Consider the following 23463-nt stretch of genomic DNA (forward strand, 5'->3'; position numbering starts at 1 on the left):
GGACTAAAAGTGAGGAGAAGGGGTGGTGGACAGATGCTGTTAAACTGTCGATGAACGGAGGTAAGTCTGCTGTATATGGGCTATTCTACATAATTGGATCAAAGTCAGAATTTGAAATGTCTTGGACATTTTTTTAGCTTTTCCCACAAATTTTGTATGTATGCAAATTGTATAATATCCAAGGTACACATTTCTAGTAATTGTGCAGTTAATTTTCATATTGTATTTTCAAGAAGTTTTGGAATATTTCTCCTCTCCCCAAATTTGTCACTACCGAAACAATAATAAATAATTTCATAAGAAGGCTTATATTGACCTATTAATAATCTACCTTGTAAATATATTGTTTGCTATTAAAAAAATAAATAAAAATAAATATATTTCATAGGTAAATCAATAACAATTACAATTTTAACAATCAAGTGTAATTTACAAGATTTGTTGTATTTTGAATCCAATCTTTCTTTGTAAAAGGCATTAAGTTAATCATACTGATTTCAAAGTTAAGGATTAATTAGTTTGAATATACATTGAACCAAACACTATAATAATATCTTAGTTAATAATTCAGTATACTTTATTTTAGACAAAACATCCATGTTTCGGTCGTGATGGCACATTTTCGGTAGTGACAGTATGTAGCGAGTAGTGACCACATCACATTACAGAATTTAACCTCACATACTAAAACATACTAAGAATAAGATACTAATGATTTGCATAACTGTACTAAAATTTAGTTTATTTCCCTCAAATAAATGATTATGTGTTCCCTTTTGTCACTACCAAAACAATGATGACATGTTTCGGCCATGACTATTTCGGTAGTGACAATTTTAGATAGTTTTGAGCCTAGTTCAAAGATGATAGCCAGCACATGGTTACCTAGAACAGTTCTGAACAGTTGTACACACATAAAAGCTAAATGTTATGGAATAACACCACAAAAAGTTTGCTTAATTGCAGGGAAAAAAAAGTGTTTGGTAGTGACGTTCCTTAAAGTTACACACAGATTTTCATACTTTTGAACACATTTCCCTCAAAATGATGGTACCTATCTACAATGAAAGAGAGGCTATGAGAGAGAGGGACAGAAATATTTCCTGATCAAAAATGTAGGGGTGTGCTTAAAATCAGTCTCAACCAATGGACTAAAACACACACTGTTTCGGTAGTGACATGAAAATGCGGGACACATTTTTTTACATAAAGTTTCATGATAAAAAATGAAAAAAAAAAATTACTTCACTTTTTAATAGAAATAAAAAAAAAAAACATTTCAATATCATTTTCACAAGTTGAAATTTAGGGGTTAGGGTTCGGGACAGCCACCTCCCAATTGAAAGTACCCAATAAATGATGTTTTTATATATATTAGGCTTAATTATATTTTAAATATTATTGTGGGATCCAATAGATAATAGAAAGATCTTAGTAAACATCTAAAATTTGAATACTTAAATGCATTTTAAATGTGTTTCTTGGTTGTGGGACAGCAGTTTGCACCAGTTCTGTAGAATGGCCCATATATACCTATTATTTTGGTAATTGGTTGACTAACTGAGTGTGCTGCTCTAGAGTTAATTAAGGTTAATTATCTGAGCGTGCTCCTCCCGAACTTTGTTAATAAAACATCATTTTACGCACAGATTGCTGGAAGTGTGTTAGATGCAGTTAAAACAAAGAAACACATTTTCTGCGTTATTACAAACCATTAAACTACTGATTATTGGTGTAAAGAAATACGGTATGATTTTAAGCAAAGTACAAAGAGTAGAGCATTAAAACTGCAAAGTCATGGCTTCACATAAACAATATGTTTATCCTCTCTCTCTCTCTCTCTCTCTCTGTGTGCAGGACACACACATCTGCACACTGAAAACCAGGAAGTTTGTGGGTTCGAGAGAAACGAAACCTATTTCCCTGCTACACGAGCCTCTGCTTCAGGATCCACACTCTTCCAGTTTAGTTAAAGCTGTAAAGGAGGGAATATTTGACTTGTTATTCTGATAAATCAGGTAAGAACGTAAAAAAAATCCTTAACTAATTGTTTTATGTCTTCTTGCTTGCATTGAAAAAAGGGCATTCAATTTTTACTGTATGAGTTTGATATTAGCTCCATGCATGTTAATCTGGATGATTTATGTTTATTCTTCTGGTTATGGATGAAGAGTTTAGGATTCTTTTATATTAATTCACAAAACTGTAAGCATTTTCTAGATTTTTACACATGCTCTTTCATTAATGATTTACAAGTGGATTTATGTACTTTCTTTAATGATTTACTTCTGGCAGAGCAGTTTCTATCTGAGGACAGACTGTCTGCAAAGAAATGTCTGAATCTGCAGCGAGTCCGTATGTGGATCAGTTCAGCTGTCCAGTCTGTTTGGATCCTCTGAAGGAGCCGGTGACGATTCCCTGTGGACACAGTTACTGTATGAGCTGTATTACTGACTGCTGGGGCCAGAAGGAGCAGGGGCCGCCGTACCGCTGTCCCCAATGCAGAGAGAGCTTCAGTCAGAGACCTCTACTGAAGAAGAACACTCTGATAGCTGAGATGATGGAGACGCTGCAGAAGACGTCCCTACAAACGGCTGCTGTGGAGTGTGATGTTTGCACTACAGAGAAGAACAGAGCTGTAAAGTCCTGTCTGCAGTGCTTGGCCTCCTTCTGTCAAACTCACCTGCAGCTTCACTATCAATCTCCTGCGTTTATGAAGCACAAACTAGTCGAAGCTTCCAGAAACATTCAGGAGAACATCTGTCTCAGTCATGGGAAACTTCTGGAGATTTACTGTCAGGATGATTGTCAGTGTATTTGTTGTTTGTGTGTTACTGACAATCATAAAAACCACAATGTGGTGTCTGTGGATTCAGAATGGACTAGTAAAAAGGTAATCAGTGCTTATAATTTCAGGTAGATTTCATTTTTTTTTTTTTTTTTTGAGTTTATCATTTTAGTCAAAGGTATTTATTTATTTATTTAAATGACCAATTTAAATGACTGAGATACTAACCTACTTACTTAAGTAAAAAGGAAGGCTAATCAATTCTTTATCAGTTTAGGTAGTTGTCATTTTTTCTTGAGTTGATAATAGTCAAAATTGTTTATTTATTTTAAATGACTAATTTAAATGACTGACATAGTACCTAACCTACTTCCTTTGTATGTGAACATGTTTAGAAAGAGTTAAAGGAGATAAAGGTGTCGTGTCAGAAGCTGATCCAGGAGAGAGAGAGAGGTCAGCAGGAACTCAGTGAAGCTGTGAAGCTTCTTAAAGTGAGTATCAGAAGATGACAGTGATGTTTACAGCTCTTGTAAAAGTGACGTATTATTACAGTATGGTATCTATATTATTACTGTTACTACGGAGAATCTTAAGTAACATTTGCAGTGGAAAAACAAGAGCGAAAACACACTCATACAAACAACAACAACAAAATATGTGTAAATGCAAATGTTTCCTGATTTATGTCACTTTTGCGCATGCCAAAGTAGCCATTTTTTCCGGTAACGTCACTTTCAGTTATTTGTAGTTTTATAATTTATGTTTGTAAATAACCGGAAAATTAATCCGGTATAAACATTTTAGTTTTACCAGTACATTTGTCTGATAGAATGCATAATCACTGTCTGGATTTTGAAAAGATTTATGATAATGGAGTAATTTACTTGAAATTAGTCTCATAAATACAGGCTGTTGTTCCTGTCCTACAGAGTTCAGCGCTAGAGAGCATGGAGGACATTGAGAAGGTCTTCACTGACCTCATCTGCTCTCTTGAGAAGAAACGCTCTGAGATTAAAGAGCAGATCAGAGCTCAGGAGAAGACTGAGATAGATCGAGCAGAGGAACTTCACAAACATCTGGATCAAGAGCTGACAGAACTCAGAAAAAGACAAGCAGAGATTGACAAACTTCTGATTTCTGATGATCAGATCCAGTGTCTGAAGGTAATGATGCAAAAATGTTGAGAATTATCCATAAAATTAAACACTATTATACCATGCTTGTTTTATGTTCTGGAAAAGATCTGTCTTAAAGGGGTGGTTGATTATGATTTCACTTTTCTAACTTTAGTTAGTGTGTAATGTTGCTGTTTGAGCATAAACAACATCTGCTAAGTTACAATACTCAAAGTTCAAAGCAAAGGAAGATATTTGCTTTTAAAGAAAAGGACTATACAACAGATGGCTGGTTGGGACTACACGACATTCCTCCTGGGTTAGTGACATCACTAACCCTAGAATTTACATAAACCCCGCCCCCGGGAACATGCAGTCCATGATGAGAAGAGGAAAAGTTGTTGTAGTTGAGCACATTTGTGAGTCAGCTCAAACTTTAGCATCCATCTTTTCACATGCAATAGAAAGTCACTCTGTGTGCATCTCACAACAGTTCCTATATGAGTGATTTATAGATTTATCATGACAGAATATCTTAATTGAAGATAGTTAACTCCACATCAGCAACATAAATTCATCAACTAACCATTCAGAGACGTCCTGTTGCATTCTACATGTTGTCACTTCTTCTTGAGTCTCTCCATCTTTGTCTGACTCCGTTTTAACATTAAACCCATTTAATCCCAAATTTTTCTCAGACACAAAAATATCCAAATCATGTGTCATTAGTATCCCTTTGAAACAATCAATTATCATTTTTTTAAATTTTCATGGAAAAGTATGTGAAAAAGTGTGTTTTATGATCGGTCACAATTGTGACCGGTGGGATACTGTGTTGTATCAACCATTGGACAGACTGAATATAGGTCTATTTGACCTGTGCGTTTGTTTGTGTGTTTGTTTGTGTGTGTGTTTGTGTGTGTGTGTTTGTGTGTGTGTGTGTGTGTGTATGTGTGTGTGTGTGTGTGTGTTTTTGTGTGTGTTTTTGTGTTTTTGTGTGTGTGACTGTGTGTGTGCGTGTGCATAAGAGTGTATAAAATCCTTATAAAATCCTTGAGGCCACGAGATACTATCTTGAGGCAACGAGAAACTATCTTGAGGCCACGGGATAGTGTCTGGAGGCCACGGGATAGTGTCTGGAGGCCACGGGATAGTGTCTGGAGGCCACGGGATAGTGTCTGGAGGCCACGGGATATTGTCTGCAGGCCACGGGATAGTGTCTGATGGCCACGGTATAGTGTCTGGAGGCCACGGGATAGTGTCTGGAGGCCTCGGGATAGTGTCTGGAGGCCACGGGATAGTGTCTCGAGGCCACGGGATAGTGTCTGGAGGCCTCGGGATAGTGTCTGGAGCCCACGGGATAGTGTCTGGAGCCCGCGGGATAGTGTCTGGAGGCCTCGGGATAGTGTCTGGAGGCCTCGGGATAGTGTCTGGAGGCCACGGGATAGTGTCTGGAGGCCACGGGATAGTGTCTCGAGGCCACGGGATAGTGTCTGGAGGCCACGGGATAGTGTCTGGAGGCCACGGGATAGTGTATCGAGGCCACGGGATAGTGTCTGGAGGCCTCGGGATAGTGTCTGGAGGCCACGGGATAGTGTCTGGAGGCCACGGGATAGTGTATCGAGGCCACGGGATAGTATCTTGAGGCCACGGGATAGTGTCTGGAGGCCACGGGATGGTATCCTGAGGTCACGAGATGGTATCTCGAGGCCACGGGATACTGTCTCGAGGCCACGGGATAGTGTCTCGAGGCCACGGGATAGTGTCTGGAGGCCACGGGATAGTGTCTCGAGGCCACGAGATAGTGTCTGGAGGCCACGGGATAGTGTCTGGAGGCCACGGGATAGTGTCTGGAGGCCACGGGATAGTGTCTGGAGGCCTCGGGATAGTGTCTGGAGGCCACGGGATAGTGTCTGGAGGCCACGGGATAGTGTCTGGAGGCCACGGGATAGTGTCTGGAGGCCACGGGATAGTGTCTGGAGGCCACGAGATAGTGTCTCGAGGCCACGGGATAGTGTCTCGAGGCCACGGGATAGTGTCTCGAGGCCACGGGATAGTGTCTGGAGGCCACGGGATAGTGTCTGGAGGCCACGGGATAGTGTATCGAGGCCACGGGATAGTATCTTGAGGCCACGGGATAGTGTCTGGAGGCCACGGGATGGTATCCTGAGGTCACGAGATGGTATCTCGAGGCCACGGGATACTATCTCAAGGCCACGCGATAGTATCTCGAGGCCACGGGATACTATCTCGAGGCCACGGGATAGTGTCTCGAGGCCACGGGATAGTGTCTCGAGGCCACGGGATAGTGTCTCGGGGCCACGGGATAGTGTCTGGAGGCCTCGGGATAGTGTCTGGAAGCCACGGGATAGTGTCTGGAGGCCACGGGATAGTGTCTGCAGGCCACGGGATAGTGTCTGCAGGCCACGGGATAGTGTCTGGAGGCCACGGGATAGTGTCTGGAGGCCACGGGATAGTGTCTGACCCACGGGATAGTGTCTGGAGGCCTCGGGATAGTGTCTGGAGGCCACGGGATAGTGTCTCGAGGCCACGGGATAGTGTCTCGAGGCCACGGGATAGTGTCTCGAGGCCACGGGATAGCGGGATAGTGTCTCGAGGTCACGGGATAGTGTCTGTGTGTAAAATTAGGTAGAAAGTTAGGTAGCAGCAGAAAGTAAGGTAGAACAGTTAGCCTATGTGTATTAGCATGTTGATACAATGGGTTATCCCACCGGTCACTATTGTTGCCGTTGACATGTTTGTGAGTTCTATGACCACATTAAATAAAGTTGAGTAATTGCAAATGCATATATCAATACTAGACACCTTAAACATGATGTGTACCAAAAATCTATGTCCTATCTTTATATTAACATACTTTAATAACCTTTTCTTTGGGAGCTTTCTTGCTGCCATCCTCTTCTCTTGGCGCAAACAGGAAGTAAACAGCTCTGGTCATGTGACAATTTACAGTAAACATGCGACACTGCACATATTTCATTGAGACCCTTTATTATTTCAATATCTGCTGGAAATGCATTGATAGATCATTCAGTAACATTTTTATAGCCTTAGAAATGAAACATTTTTTTACGGTCACTATTGTGACCGGTGGGATTAAATGGGTAAAGGCAGAACAGTTTCTGTCATTTTAGTGTGTCTGCGTGTGGTAATAGCAGCTGCTAACACACACAAGCTCTTGAAACCCCGCCCTCTGCAGCAGCTCATTTGCATTTAAAGGGCCAGGCACAAAACGGTGCGTTTTTGCAAACCCTCAAAAAGTGTCAACTTTAACTTGCTATATAAAAATATCTGTGGGGTATTTCGCGTTAAAACTTCACACACACACTCTGGGGACATCATAGATATATTTTACATCTTGTGAAAAGGGCATTTTACCACCCCTTTAATTATTTTTAATATTCTCATTTCAGAGCTGTCAGTCTGTGTGTGTTTTACCCACATTTGAAGACATTCCCAGCTTCACTCAACACACTCATCTGTCTTTTAAAGACATTTCAATCTCAGCGTTTAAGGAGGTTTTGGAAGACGTCTGTCATCAGCAAACAGCCAGAATATCTCCAGAAGGTCTGAATGCTTCTTTTCCTATGGTAATAAAATATTTCATTCATACTATGTGTGATTACACCTCATATTAAGTTTACAGTTGAGTTTCTTCTCATGTTTTCAGTGTCAAATGTTCATGTTGCACAGACTCCTGAACCAAAGACTTCAAATACATTTTGGCAATGTAAGTTGAGCTATTTCTTCACAAAAACATGTACATGTTAATATAAACATAATTAAAAGTGCAAAATAAGAATTTTTGAAAAATAATAATAATAAAATATTCCATATGGGTTTCTGTGCATTCATCCTCAGATTCCTGTCAACTGCAATTGGATCCAAACACTGCAAATAAACAACTCAAACTGTCAGAAGAAAACAGAAAAGTATCATTTTCAGTTAAAGCTCAGCAGTATCCTGATCACCCAGAGAGATTTGATGTATATTTGAATGTCTTGTGTCGAGAGGGTTTGTGCGGTCGCTGTTACTGGGAGGTCGAGTGCAGTGGGAACAATTGGGCTGTAGCAGTTTGTTACAAAGGAATTGGTCGTAAAGGAAACAGTGATGACTTTAGACTTGGCTTCAACAAAATATCCTGGAGATTGGGCTATTATCTGCAGGATTTCCATTTCATACATGATGAAGCCCAAGTCCGTATCCCTGCATCTTCTAGAATAGGAGTGTATCTGGATCACAGAGCAGGAACTCTGTCCTTCTACAGCGTCTCTGACACAATGACTCTCCTTCACAGAGTCCAGACCACTTTCACTGAACCCTTATACCCTGCGTTTGGGGTTGGTACAGGTTCATCTGTCAGGATCATAGAGCAGAGGAGAGTTCAGATAGACCAGAAATAAATATAATTGATCGAGTTTCAGATTCAATTGCTAAACTTCTGGAACATGTAGTCCTATATGTTGAAATTAAAATGTAACTTGTAGTTTAATAAACAAAAGACACATTTCTTAAACACCATCAATGAATATACAACACCCATTTAAGACATTTTCAAGTTGGATATAGTAAACAGTTCATTATCAGATGTTACAAAACCAGATGTTGCAATGATTTTGATTTTGTGTATTCTCTAATTTTGGATAATAGTCCATGTTTGAATTCATGATGCAGTTCATCATTGAGCCACAAGGTTTCTAGGTTAGTTTGGAAAATATTCGGCTGTGGAACTCAGTAAACTGTTAACAGGACGGTGTTAATAATGTTTTACGTGTCACATGAACCATGTTATATTACATGTTTTAAATGCAGCCGCTATTTTGTTCTGTTGTGTTGCTGCTAATAAGACCGCCTTTCTTTATAAACATTTTCTTTTTCTTTTTTACAATATGAATAACTGAGTTGACTTCAGGATGAGGCCTGATTTTGATTGATTTTCACTGTTTCATAACTATCTGATGGTGTTGGCAAAAAGCCGAGAAATGGTATTTTTTGAAAACCTTTTAAAGACATTGAGTTTTTCAGATATCCTCTTCCATCAATGCATAGCAAAGTTGCTTTAAAAAAAAAATCATCTTTATATTTGTTGTTCTTGGATTGATGTATACAAGTAATAATGTAATCTGCAATTATGATAAAATAAAGAGAAAATTTAACTAAATTGTTCTGTGGTGTTGATAACAGTGATCTTTTGATTAATTTCAAAGTGTAAATGTTGCTGTTTTAGAAAACATTGTCTTAAGAATCTGTGATTATATTACTGTTATGACACTCCTTCAGCTAAATATACAGGCTTGTGCATCATTAGACCACTGTCATTCAGATGCATTTCTTTGACTCAGATTTTCATAAATTTTTTTCTGTCATTATTCAATTATTTAACTAAATTGTCAAAACGCATAGATTTAGTATTTTACATTAAATCATCAAAAATGATATCAGACATATTTTACATATTCATCAGAAATCAAATGTCAGCTGTGATCAGTTTAGCTCAAAAGCTTTTCACTCACTCATTATCCAGTAGTGGACGAGATAAACTACTTCATATGTAAAGGGTATTTTCCGTCTATGATCTAGGTAGTTACAGGCTTGCTAAATAAAAATACATTTTTACGCATGTGCTTAAACGCTTGTAACCGTCAGCTATATTTATGTTTGATTTTTGATTTCGGTGTTGACAAAAAGCTGAGAAATGGCAGAAAGCTTTTAAAGACAATTTTTTTTAATGATCTGTATCTTTCATAGCAATGTTTCTTTAAAAGATTCATCTTTATATTTGTTTTTCTTTGGTTTAATTCATAATGTATTGTACAGTTAGAGATCAATTGATGGAAATGAGTTTGTTTTAGGAAATATTTTCTCTCCAGAATTCATGATCTGTGTGAGATTGTGTGTGATTGTTGTTTTTCTCCACAACATCTGAATAAAAACCTGCTGTTCCTATAATCATGAAGCATCACATCATGTTAAAGCTTTGATGCCAATGACATTGTACAACAAGCATGAACTCATTAATGATTTTATTATTTTACGCACAGATTGCTGGAAGTGTGTTAGAAGCAGTTAAAACAAAGAAACACATTTTTGTTATTACAAACCTCTCTCTCTCTCTCTCTCTCTCTCTCTCTCTCTCTCTCTCTCTCTCTCTCTCTCTCTCTCTCTCTCTCTCTCTCTCTCTCTCATGCACACACACATCTGAATGCTGAAAACCAGGAAGTTTGTGGATTCGAGAGAAACGAAACCTATTTCCCTGCTACACGAGCCTCTGCTTCAGGATCCTCACTCTTCCAGTTTGGTTAGAGCTGTAAAGGAGGGAATATTTTACTTGTTATTCTGACAAATCAGGTAAGAACGTCATAGAGTCGTTAACTAATTGTTTGGTAACACTTTAGAATAATGGTCCGTAGTTAACAAGTAGCTATGCAGGAAGTAATAGGTAGTACTGCATTAACACCGAACTTAATACTATTAACTAATATGGAAGCAATATTAACTAAGCAGTAAGTAATATCTAATTTAGTACAAAGGTAGTTCCTTGGTAGGTATTTGATTATTACTAAAGAAATATATCCTCATTGAGAACTACTTGTGAACTAAGAACGAATAACCAATTAATTACTAATCACAAAAGTAACATGTCTAAAAAGTGAACAATTGTGTTTTTTTTTTTTTTTTACTTTTAACATGGTCGTAACATTTCATAAGCTTGTGCCTCAAATGGGTTCTTTGTGGAAACCAGTTTATGAATATTATATCCCCCCCAAATACATTAGCTACAGGTTGAGATTGTGACTACTACTCTTGCCAAAGGATGGACGTATTTTCTCTGTTTATTTCAAACTTAAACATAGAATAATACTAATAATGATAATTTGTTTAAAATTGTAAATAATTAGGAAGTGATGCTGAAACTCATGATTGGATTAGTTCACTATTATGAGCTCTATTGAGTGTCAGTTCAATATGTCTCAGACTCCAAAGACCTACTTTTATGTTACAGTAGCCGCCTGAGGAGGACTTCTCTTTAGGATATGAATATAAACATTGATGTTTTCTCGTCAAAAACAATTTACATCCTTAATGAAGAAATTGGCTGCATTTGTTGCGATAGGCGCAAAACCACATCTTCCAGATTACAGTGTTTGTTAGAATATTACTAGTGCCTCACAGAAATGTATGCATGTACAGTATGTGTCAAATATAAAATTAAATAACTTGTATTACTTGTGAAAAACGTTAACTCCTCACTAATTACTCAAGCATTACCTTGTCATCCCGCAGGAACTACTAGTGATGTGGCCCATTATTTTAAAGTGAAAAACATGTTAACTCCTCACTAATTACACAAGCTTTACCTTGCGTTAAGGTAACACAAGCGTTAACTACTAGTGATATAAAGTGTTTTTCACTTTAAAATAATGGGCCACATCACTAGTAGTTCCTGCGGGATGACAAGGTAACGCTTGAGTAATTAGTGAGGAATTAACGTTTTTGAACAAATTATCATTATTAGTATTATTCTATGTTTAAGTTTGAAATAAACAGAGAACATACGTCCATCCTTTGGCAAGAGTAGTAGGCAATCTCAACCTGTAGCTAATGTATTTGGGGGGATATAATATTCATAAACCACAAAGTTACTTGTTTCCACAAAGAACCCATTTGAGGCACAAGCTTCTGAAATGTTACGACCATGTTAAAAGTAAAAAAAAAAAAAAACCCACAATTGTTCACTTTTTAGACATGTTACTTTTGTGATTAGTAATTAATTGGTTATTCTTTCTTAGTTCACAAGTAGTTCTAAATGAGGATATATTTCTTTAGTAATAATCAAATACCTACCAAGGAACTACCTTTGTACTAAATTAGATATTACTTACTGCTTAGTTAATATTGCTTCCATATTACAGTTTTTTTTATTAGCTTTGGTACTATTTTCACAAGTTAGGTGTACATTTTCCAAACTCTTAGTGCTAATATCACAACAGATCATCAAAAGTGCACTTTTTTCAAACATTTCATTATGTTTTCAATTGTGTTAGCACAATACACAAAATCACAAAGTATCCTTTTCACAACACAAAATAAGTGTTTCGTCTGCATAAATGTTTCATTCACAGTAACTGCCTTTCATAAAGCTCTTACTATCAAACTTTTTATTTGCATCTCTTCTTGTTCAGTTTAATACATTTGTCTATTATTTAATCCAACTGATCTTAATGGTTAATCAATGAATCATTTGGTGCACCTATAGATTTCTATAGATATTGATTCTATACAGTTTCTATAGAACTTGTTTGCAATTTCCGATATGGAAAACCAAATGTAATGAATTATTTTTAAATAAGTGATTTATAGATAATACTGTAACCACCATGATGTTCAAAGTGTGTGAACATGCATGTGTGTGTGTGAGAGAGAGAGAGAGAGAGAGAGAAAGATACAGAGAAAATTGCCATTTGTGCAAATACTGTAAAGCAGAATAGAGTATAAGGGAAAGGAAACAGTCAATGACTGTAAAACATCAGATTGATCAGAGATGCATCAGTAGAAGGGAGACGGGCGGCATCAAATACAGCATTTTACATTACAGTATGTATGCCATGTGATACTGTAAACATGGTAGAGACATGGTAGTTACATTACTGTAACTCAACCTTCATCTGTAAAGGTCCACTACAGTATATTCAGGCAAATAGTCAAAATCATTTACTGTATTCATTGCCAGCAAACTGTTCTAGCACAAAACCTCATGGCTGTGCTTCATCACAGCTTTTGATAACACACTGGATAGATACTATTACAAACATTATGGATTCAATTACATCAGTTAGGTTATGCACGTGTATTTTCTAATCTGGGATAGCATGTATTACTGTAATTAATTCAGCAACAACGGTGATTTGAAACATGTATCTTGCATTGTTTGCTGTTGAATGAACTGATTGTTAAAAGTACTAAATTGAAAGAAGATCATACTGTTGTGTTTCTGTGATTAAACCAAATGTTCTCATTACATATTACAATAATCTTGTGTTTGAAACAATGATTATGTGGACTGAAAACATGTGCAACTGACTGAAAGCATTATATCAGGTTTTGAAAGAATGACTAGCTGTGTTACAAGTGTGATCAGTGTGGATTTTTGTACTAAGAGTTTTGAAAATGTACACCTTACTTGTGAAAATTCCGTCCTTCGGATGAGACGTTAAACCGAGGCCCTGACTCTCTGTGGTCATTAAAAATCCCAGGATGTCTTTCGAAAGAGTAGGGGTGTAACCCCGGCATCCTGGCCAAATTTGCCCAGTGGCCTCTGTCCATCATGGCCTCCTAATCATCCCTATACTGATTGGCTTCATCACTGTCTCCTCTCCACCAGTAAGCTGGTGTGTGGTGGGCGTTCTGGCGCAATATGGCTGCCGTCGCATCATCCAGGTGGATGCTGCACATTGGTGGTGGTTGAGGAGATCCCCCCTTCTATGTAAAGCGCTTTGAGTGCTGAGAAAAGCGCTATATAAATGTAATGAATTATTATTATTATTATTATTATTACCAAAGCGAATAAAAAAAACTGTAATTCACAAAACTGTAAAAAAAAATTAGATTTTTACACATGCTCTTTCATTAATGATTTTTATGTGGATTTATGTACTTTCTTTAATGATTTACTTCTGGCAGAGCCATTTCTATTTGAGGACAGACTGTCTGCAAAGAAATGTCTGAATCTGCAGCGAGTCCGTATGTGGATCAGTTCAGCTGTCCAGTCTGTTTGGATCCTCTGAAGGAGCCGGTGACGATTCCCTGTGGACACAGTTACTGTATGAGCTGTATTACTGACCGCTGGGGCCAGAAGGAGCAGGGGCCGCCGTACCGCTGTCCCCAATGCAGAGAGAGCTTCAGTCAGAGACCTCTACTGAAGAAGAACACTCTGATAGCTGAGATGATGGAGACGCTGCAGAAGACGTCCCTACAAACGGCTGCTGTGGAGTGTGATGTTTGCACTACAGAGAAGAACAGAGCTGTAAAGTCCTGTCTGCAGTGCTTGGCCTCCTTCTGTCAAACTCACCTGCAGCTTCACTATCAATCTCCTGCGTTTATGAAGCACAAACTAGTCGAAGCTTCCAGAAACATTCAGGAGAGCATCTGTCTCAGTCATGGGAAACTTCTGGAGATTTACTGTCAGGATGATCGTCAGTGTATTTGTTACTTGTGTATGGTTGACGGTCATAAAAACCACAGTGTGGTGTCTGTGGATTCAGAATGGACTAGTAAAAAGGTAATATCAACAATAATAAAAACATGCATAAACTGTTTTAATATTATTGTTATATTGCATACATTTATGTAATTTTGATTTAACACGTTACACCCCTTTACTGAACTGGAAATGTGTCTATTTTTGCGTATTGTTTTATTATTTATGTGAACATCTTCAGAAAGAGTTAAAGGAGATAAAGGTGTCGTGTCAGAAGCTGATCCAGGAGCGAGAGAGAGGTCAGCAGGAACTCAGTGAAGCTGTGAAGCTTCTTAAAGTATGTTTCTTTATGTGTTCTTTAGTTTTAAAGTTTGTTTGACTAGCCAAAAAGTAGATTTTAAAAATTCAATTAAGGTACATGATGACCGATGGATTTTGAGTTAAAAAAATGGGTTAAAAAACTGCTACTGTATAAGAATCGTGACATACAAATCACAGTCTTATTGAGACTTCTGTCCATTTTATGAGCGTGACAGCTACTCATTTATTGCATTGTTTTTAGTCAGAACTATGATCTCCATGATCAGATCTTTGTGTCTCCATCAGAGTTCAGCTCTAGAGACCATGGAGGACATTGAGAAGGTCTTCACTGAGCTCATCTGCTCTCTTGAGAAGAAACGCTCTGAGATTAAAGAGCAGATCAGAGCTCAGGAGAAGACTGAGATAGATCGAGCAGAGGAACTTCACAAACATCTGGATCAAGAGCTGACAGAACTCAGAAAAAGACAAGCAGAGATTGACAAACTTCTGATTACTGATGATCAGGTCCAGTGTCTGAAGGTAATAGGGCTGTAACTATTGATTATTTTAGTAACTGAGTATTCTACAGATTATTCCATCAATTAATCAAGTAATCGGATGATAAAATAGATCCAAGTTAACAACAGCCTTTAAAATGACTTAAAATACAAATATAGGCCTATAATAACAAGCAATAATAATTGGTTCAAATAAAGTATCAAAGTAAGTAATCATATGTTTTTTATTGAACAACACTGTTAAAATACACCATGTAAAATAAATGATATAAACTAATATAAACCTAACTTATGTACATTACTCTAACAATGCCTGCAGAGGGCGCCAACGGCCTGGTGTTAGTTTTTGTTACACTAAAAAAACAGTGCTTATATTTATTTAACTGAATCGCAGCCTTTGTGATTTCACAATAGCACTATGCTATATTAGGATTGTAAATGGTTTTAAATATATCGCGTAGCCTTAGAAAACGGTGTGTAGGCTAATAATGCGGTTCAGTCTGTGAAAGCACCACTTCCGGTATTTTGCCGGTTACTCGACACGGGTAAATTGCAATCGAGGATTTTTTTACTCGACTTAAAGCGAGGAGACAATGCTATTTTGTCAAATGGCTAACATAGCAAAATCAGAAAGAGCTTTATTTGTAGAAGCAGTAATAGAGCATTTTCTCCACTGTAATATATTTTTAAATTAGTCTAATTACATGCCATTTAGCAACACAAGTCATCCAGCTTTTATTAATATAATATTCTAGCATCAATCTAGGTCACTGCTATGAACAACAAGTGTCTCATACCATCCACCGAGCGAATGCACAGAGTAACATTAACAAAACTTTCAAGACACTCAAATGTATTTTAGTATGATTGTTTTGACCAACTAAAACAGCGCAGTAGTTGTGTTTGAGTAGTAATTCAATACTTTCGACTGTTTCATTAGAATCAAATAAAATAATGTGAATTTAAGTGATCAAATGTAACTGCAACAAAGTTCAAGTTCAAGGAAGGAGGCGGATGTTAAACATAACTTTAATCGTAAAATAAACAAACAACAAAAAGAAAGGAGCTGAAGCAGCCGACTGCGTCATATAAGCAAAATAAAAACAGCAAGGTAAAATGTCCTGAAGCTCTGCTTCATACCATAGTAACGTTAATAAAACTTTAATACATTCGAACCTCAATGAACATGATTTCTGCCTGAGTCATGACTCCCATCAGATTCCCGGCTGTGGAGGTGAAGACCATAGATATCATATATAAACGCTAGATGTCTTATGGCGCAGTCACTTCCGGCATCACCGTTCGGCCATCTTACGGCAGTGCTCTGTGCATTAAGGTGAATGATCAGCACGTACACAAATCCTCATATCTCGATGAAATCTCGACGGATTTACAAACGGTTTGGTTTCTTACAAACGTTATTAACATGGCTATAATTCCGAATGCTTGAACATGCATGTTATAATTTTTCATATGTATGCAGTTTATGTATGCAGTGTCGTAACTACATCTCTGACGTTTATAACAAACCAAACCGTTTGAAAATCGGTAGAAAATTGAGCAAGTTATGGTTATTTTAAAGTACATGCACCATTAAACGAGTGAGCGAGCACCCTGTCGCAAGATGGCCGCCGTGTGCGGACGTCGACCTCCATTGGCCAACAGCGCGTACGAGGTATCTAGTGTTTATATCAAGGGGGAAGTAAGTCGACCGGAAGTTGAAGTCGGCCGCGTGCCGCCATCTTGTAGCAGAACTTCACCTGCAGTTAGCATCCCATTGACTCCCATTCATTTTGGCGTCACTTTGACAGCGAATCATCGACATCTGAGGCGTTTAAAGACTCCATTTGTCCATTATTTATTTCTAAAGAAACACGACAATGTATAAAATGCTCCATTACCTTGTAGCTTATGTTATGGCCCCGTAGAAGCAGTTTTTGTAAAAGTAGGCTAACGATTGCGTCATAACCACGCGACTCTCTGTCGCACAGTAGAGAGATTACCGTATGGACGGGAGGAGAAGCTCGCGGGCAATCGGGGGGATATGGAGGCAAAATTACAATATAATTAATCAGAATACCTAGCAAAAGTTGCTCCTGCTCCAAGCTCATGGACACCTCCTACTCACACTCTCCGTCTCTGCAAGATTCGGAAGGGAATGATTCAGATTTTTCTTGGCACAGCTACTAGAAGACAGACGGGTTGCTCACGTGGTCCGTGTAAAGCTTTGCTCGGTTTGAGTCTGCGCGTCAGGAAAGGAAGTGCTAAGAAATCGCTAAAAATGGGCTTCACTTGTCTCAATTGAGTTCCAATGGGGTCGCTGTGTCCATTTCTTTTACTGTCTATGGTTTATATATATATCTATGGTGAAGACGACAACTCCCATGATTCTTCTTCTTCTTCTTCTTTGTGCTTATTTGGCGGTTCGCATTCTTAAAAAGAGCATTAACGCCATCTACTGTGGGTAATAGATCAGAGACAAGATACACTACTAGATCACCACTACCAGAACAGTCAGGACTCGTGCTTTCAATGTTGCTGCGTGTTCAGCTCCTCCATCTACGGCCAAAGTCCATCTCATTCCAGAGAGGGATGCTGTTACATATAAAAAAAATAAAAATAAAAAAATAAAAATAAAACACTAATATATATATATACATTACCAGTCAAAAGTTTGGAAACATTACTATTTTTAATGCTTTTGCAAGAAGTCTCTTATGCTCATCAAGCCTGCAGTTAAAAAAAAAAAAAAAAAAACAGTAATATTATGAAATATTATTACAATTTAAAATAATGGTTCTCTTTTTTAATATACTTTAAAATGTAATTTATTTTTGTGATGCAAAGCTGAATTTTCATCAGCAAGTACTCCAGTCTTTGGTGTCTTATGATCCTTCAGAAATCATTCTAATATGATGATTTGATACTCAGTTATTATCAATGATGGAAACAGTTGTGCTGTTTAATATATTTTTTTGGAATACTTTTTTCAGGATTCATTGAGTAAAACGTTAACAGCATTTATTCATAAAAACAGCATTTATTCAAAATAAAAACATTTCTAACAATATAAATCGTTACCATCACCTTTTATCAATTTAACGCATTCTTGTTGAATTAAAGTACTAAATTCTTAAAAAAAAAATAGTTATTGTTCCCAAACTTTTGAACGGTAGTGTATATTGTTACAAAAGATTTCTATTCTAAATAAATACAGTTCTTTTTAACTTTTTATTCATCAAATAATCCTGAAAAAAGTATCTCAGGTTATAAAAAAATATTAAGCAGCACAACTGTTTCCAACATTGATCATAAATCATCATATTAGAATGATTTCTGAAGGATCATAAGACTGTTACAATCACGCCAGACTCCACCCTCACTCAATCACGGCGCACTTCCTCTCCAGAATACTAATCACACACACCTGCACGTCATCAGCTCATCAGTCACTCACTGCATTTAAACCCCGCTCTCACCATCACTCACTGTCCGGTATCGTTTGCATCAAGACACTAAAACTTATGCTTACCTCCAGGACTCCACTACTACTTACCTGTTCCATGGTCTCGTCTCCCAGTCTTCCAGTCTTCCTCGTGGGTCTTCGTCTTCAGTGTTCTCCTGTGTTCACCTGTGTCATCCCTGGTTCCGGTAATCTCCGTCTGTACTCCATCTGGAAAAGAGAAACATACTGAGTCATTCCTGTCGACCACTTCGGGACTATTCAAGATCCACTCACCTTCATCTGCACTGTCTTTACCTCTGCTGGTTGTAAATAAACACTCATCTTACCTCATCCGTGTGTCTGTTCCCCCTGTGTTGTAACAGAATACCGGACCTACAACAGCACACGCCAGCATGAGCACTACAGATCCGTTTGAAAACATCGCAGATGATCTTCGTCAGGCACTTCCCCCGATTCTACCCACACCATCGCATGCTGCCACTTCCGCGAACACGAGCACTTCTTCACCACCGGTTATCGCCAGTCCCATGGCCCGACCAGCGCCCTTCACAGGATCGGCGGAGGATTGCAACGGATTCATCTTGCAATGTTCACTGGTCTGGGAGATGCAACCGCATTTATATCCGACCGACAGCTCCAAGGTGGCATTTGTAATTTCACAAATGCATGGTAAGGCGCTCCGTTGGGCTGAATCTCTCTGGTCACAGAAAAGTGACATTGTACAGACTATTTCCAGTTTCTTCACTCACTTCAAAGAAGTGTTCGGAACACCCACCTGTGATTCATCGGTTAGTGAACAACTGTATCAGTTGAAGCAGAATACTATGTCTGTGAGTGATTATGCTTTACAATTCCGTACTTTAGCTGCTGCAAGTGGATGGAACGAACAAGCTCTGATCACCACTTATCGTCAAGGGTTAAATCCTCGAGTGCGGTTGCATCTCGCTGCATACGAGGATTCCATCGGGCTCGAACGTTTCATCCAACTCTCCACACGCTTCGCCACTCGTATGCAGTCGTGTCTCGAAGAGCACCCAGACCAGTCATTCGCTCCCTATTTCCTCCGCCGTCCTGAATCCATCAGCCCTCCAGAACCAGTCAACGAGCCTATGCAGGTGGACAATGCCCGGCTATCCCGTATTGAACGTCATAGACGCATGACACTTCATCTATGTCTATATTGTGGCTCCGCTGAACATTACATCACCAAGTGTCCAATCCGTCCTCCTCGTCCCTTGGTGAGTGCAATAGTTCCATCCATCGAGAAAATGACTCCTCTCACAACTCTAGTTGAACTTATTACTGCTGATTTTGTCCTTCCAGTCCGCGCTTTACTCGACTCAGGCTCTGCAGGCAATTTCATCTCCGGCGCCCTCTGCCGTCAACTCAAGCTCAAGTTCACAGACACGAAATCCATCTACCAGATCAACTCGATAACTGGTAAACCACTCAGTCGGAGACGGGTGAGTCTAAGTGCTGGACCTGTACAACTTCAAGTAGGAGCTTTACATGTGGAACATCTTCATTTACTGGTTCTGGAGGAATCCACCGCTGATGTGATTCTGGGGCGCCCGTGGTTAGAGCTGCACAACCCTATCATCTCCTGGAGGACAGGAGAGATCCTGAAGTGGGGCCAATGCTGTTTCCCGAGTTGTTTTCCTGCACTTCCGATTCAACGTTCCAAAAGACTACCACTTTGCTCCACTTCCATCGAAAGCCCAGTGGAGAAACGCTCCGTGGATATACCCCCATGTTATGCCCACTTCAGTGATGTCTTCTGTCCCCAGCGAGCCTCCAAGCTACCTCCTCATCGGCCATGGGACTGTGCCATCGATCTGCTTCAGGGTGAGCCAGTGCCCAAAGGTAAGATTTACCCGCTGTCACTGCCGGAGGAGAAGGCCATGGAGGAATACATCAAGGAAGCACTGGAACAGGGTTACATCCGTCCGTCTACGTCCCCTGCTGCGTCCAGTTTCTTTTTTGTGGCAAAGAAGGACGGAGGCTTGCGGCCCTGTATTGATTACCGTGCACTCAACCGTATCACTGTCAAGTTCCGCTACCCCCTTCCTCTCGTCCCAGCTGCACTGGAACATCTCCGAGGTGCCACTGTTTTCTCCAAGTTGGACCTCCGCAGCGCTTACAACCTCATTCGGATACGTGAGGGGGACGAATGGAAGACCGCCTTTGTGACCCCTACTGGACACTATGAGTATCTCGTCATGCCTTATGGATTGGCCAACGCCCCCTCCGTATTCCAGGATTTCATCCATGAAGTGCTCCGGGAGTTCCTCCACAAGTCAGTTCTGGTCTATATTGATGACATCCTGATTTACTCCCGGAGCATGGCAGAACATCGCCACCACGTTGCGGAGGTCCTGAAACGCCTGAGGGATTTCCAGCTGTTCCTGAAAGCCGAGAAGTGTTCCTTCCATCAACCCTCAGTGCAGTTCCTTGGATACAACATCGATAGCAGTGGCATCCGGATGGACGAGGGGAAGGTGGATGCCATTCGCGGCTGGCCAATACCCACTACCATTAGAGAACTTCAACGATTCCTCGGATTCTCCAATTTCTACCGCCGTTTCATCCAGAACTACAGTACCATCTCCAGTCCTCTTACTCACCTCCTACGCAACAAGCCCAAGTCTCTGTCCTGGACACCTACTGCCACCCACGCCTTTGAGACCCTCAAGAAAGCCTTCTCTTCTGCTCCTCTTTTGATTCATCCAGATCCAGAGAAGCCCTTCGTCGTGGAAGTCGACGCTTCAACCACAGGAGTGGGAGCGATTTTATCGCAGCAGCAGGGGACTCCAAGTAGACTTCATCCATGCGCCTTCTTCTCCCGCAAACTCAACCCGGCGGAAGTCAATTACGACATCGGCAACAGGGAGCTGTTAGCCGTCAAGCTGGCTCTTGAGGAGTGGAGACATTGGTTGGAGGGCGCACAACATCCGTTCGTGGTGTTAACGGATCACAAGAATCTACAGTATCTCAGAGATGCCAGGAGGCTTAATCCACGACAGGCAAGATGGGCATTGTTCTTCACTCGATTTAACTTTACTATCTCCTACGTCCCTGGTTCCAAGAATGTCAAGGCTGACGCCTTATCCCGTCTTCATAGTCCGGAGGAAACTACGGAAGAGTCTGAGACCATCCTGCCCGAAAGTCTGTTTGTAAGTCCCATCACTTGGTCTGAGGAAACCTTGCCCTCCTCCAATGTCTCCACCAACGCTCCGCCGGGTTGCCCACCAGGATTGACCTACATCTCCCGAACTCGGCGCATTCCCCTCATCCATACTTCCCACACGTCACTGGGCACTGGCCACCCAGGGGTCAATGAGACCCTCTCGCTGCTAAAAGAACGCTTCTGGTGGCCAAACATGACAGCGGACGTCAGAAGGTACGTGAGAGGTTGTAAGGAGTGCGCCGTCTCGAAGAGTCCTCGCCATCTACCATCTGGCAAACTACTGCCTCTGCCCGTTCCCAACAGACCCTGGTCACACCTAGGAGTTGATTTCATAACAGACTTACCTGCTTCTGATAACTGTACCTGCATCCTAGTAATCATTGATAGATTCTCCAAGTCATGTCGTCTACTTCTCCTGAGAGGACTCCCCACTGCCATACAAACTGCCGAACTGATGTTTAATCACATCTTCCGAGTCTATGGAATTCCAGAAGACATCGTATCCGACAGAGGACCGCAGTTCATCTCCAGGGTATGGAAAGCGTTCTTCTCACTCCTAGGTGTGACCGTTAGCCTCTCCTCTGGTTACCATCCGCAGTCGAACGGGCAGACAGAACGGAAGATTCAAGAGATCGGACGTTTCCTCCGTACCTTCTGTCATGGCCACCAGGACTCTTGGAACCAGTTCCTGGGATGGGCCGAGTACGCACAGAACTCGTTACGCCAACCTACCACTGGACTCACTCCATTCCAGTGCGTGCTCGGCTACCAACCTCCATTGTTTCCCTGGACGGGAGAGCCATCTGATGTTCCTGCAGTAGATTACTGGTTCCGAGAGAGTGAGAGGGTCTGGGACTCAGCGCACCACCACCTGCAACGCGCATTGCGCAGACGCAGAATGACAGCCGACCTTTACCGCTCTAACACTCCTTCGTATCAACCAGGTCAGAAGGTTTGGCTGTCCACCAGGGACATCAGGTTACGTCTGCCTTGCCGGAAGCTGAGTCCCAGGTTCATTGGCCCCTTTACCATCACGAAGCAGATCAACCCTGTCACTTATCAGCTACAGTTACCACCCCAATACAGAATTCATCCTACCTTCCATGTCTCCCTGTTGAAACCTCACTATCCCTCTGTTTCTGTTCCCTCAGAGTCTGGCGTAGCGGAGGAGCCTCCCCCTCCACTCATCCTAGAAGACGGAGCTACCTACCAGGTTCAGGACATCTTGGACTCCCGGCGTCGTGGTGGTCTTCTAGAATACCTCGTGGACTGGGAGGGCTACGGTCCCGAGGAACGTTCATGGGTACCCAGAAATGATATACTTGATCCCAACCTGCTCGAGCAATTCCATGCCACTCATCCGGAAAGACCCGCACCCCGGGGAAGAGGCCGACCGCCACGACGTCGGGGTCCTCGGCCCTCAGGAGCGGGCCGTGGAGGGGGGGGTAATGTTACAATCACGCCAGACTCCACCCTCACTCAATCACGGCGCACTTCCTCTCCAGAATACTAATCACACACACCTGCACGTCATCAGCTCATCAGTCACTCACTGCATTTAAACCCCGCTCTCACCATCACTCACTGTCCGGTATCGTTTGCATCAAGACACTAAAACTTATGCTTACCTCCAGGACTCCACTACTACTTACCTGTTCCATGGTCTCGTCTCCCAGTCTTCCAGTCTTCCTCGTGGGTCTTCGTCTTCAGTGTTCTCCTGTGTTCACCTGTGTCATCCCTGGTTCCGGTAATCTCCGTCTGTACTCCATCTGGAAAAGAGAAACATACTGAGTCATTCCTGTCGACCACTTCGGGACTATTCAAGATCCACTCACCTTCATCTGCACTGTCTTTACCTCTGCTGGTTGTA

General features: G+C 40.7%; 3 protein-coding genes across 5 annotated transcripts in view; all 3 read left to right on the forward strand.

Annotated features, from left to right (window-relative positions):
• Window positions 1-1903: 1903 nt before the first annotated feature.
• LOC311297554 (E3 ubiquitin/ISG15 ligase TRIM25-like) lies at window positions 1904-9081 on the forward strand. 2 transcript variants are annotated; one of them, XM_084419895.1, is made up of 7 exons: window positions 1904-2018; window positions 2296-2893; window positions 3184-3279; window positions 3718-3951; window positions 7338-7491; window positions 7595-7654; window positions 7786-9081. In XM_084419895.1, the coding sequence occupies exons 2-7, from the start codon at window positions 2333-2335 to the stop codon at window positions 8325-8327; spliced, it is 1647 nt and encodes a 548-aa protein (XP_084276021.1). In that variant the 5' UTR covers window positions 1904-2018; window positions 2296-2332; the 3' UTR covers window positions 8328-9081. The 2 variants fall into 2 exon arrangements, with proteins under 2 accessions (XP_084276021.1, XP_084276022.1); XM_084419896.1 differs by having other exon boundaries at window positions 1915-2018; window positions 2301-2893.
• Window positions 9082-10139: 1058 nt separating this feature from the next.
• Window positions 10140-23463, forward strand: part of LOC311297555 (E3 ubiquitin/ISG15 ligase TRIM25-like) — a 16837-nt gene continuing 3513 nt past the window's right edge. For both annotated transcript variants that reach the window (XR_014628830.1, XM_084419897.1), the window contains exons 1-4: window positions 10140-10272; window positions 13606-14203; window positions 14364-14459; window positions 14729-14962. Coding sequence is in view for 1 of the 2 variants with exons in the window: in XM_084419897.1 (XP_084276023.1) it covers window positions 13643-14203; window positions 14364-14459; window positions 14729-14962 (891 nt within the window). In the remaining variant the exon portion in view is untranslated. The remainder of the gene's footprint in view (window positions 10273-13605; window positions 14204-14363; window positions 14460-14728; window positions 14963-23463) is intronic.
• LOC311297553 (E3 ubiquitin/ISG15 ligase TRIM25-like) overlaps window positions 10158-23463 on the forward strand; it is a 22106-nt gene continuing 8800 nt past the window's right edge. The window contains exon 1 of the mRNA XM_084419894.1: window positions 10158-10272. The gene's annotated coding sequence lies outside the window, so the exon portion shown is untranslated. The remainder of the gene's footprint in view (window positions 10273-23463) is intronic.

Source organism: Rutilus rutilus (genome assembly GCF_951802725.1).
Source record: "Rutilus rutilus genome assembly, chromosome: 9".
Lineage (NCBI taxonomy): Eukaryota > Metazoa > Chordata > Actinopteri > Cypriniformes > Leuciscidae > Rutilus > Rutilus rutilus.

Bases quoted from the DNA above. Each gene is read 5' to 3' on its own strand.
- LOC311297554 (XM_084419895.1), top strand. From the start codon at position 2,333: ATGTCTGAATCTGCAGCGAGTCCGTATGTGGATCAGTTCAGCTGTCCA. The intron at 7,492-7,594 runs GTCTGAATGCTT...TCATGTTTTCAG, and splicing joins AGCCAGAATATCTCCAGAAG to TGTCAAATGTTCATGTTGCA. The intron at 7,655-7,785 runs GTAAGTTGAGCT...ATTCATCCTCAG, and splicing joins TTCAAATACATTTTGGCAAT to ATTCCTGTCAACTGCAATTG.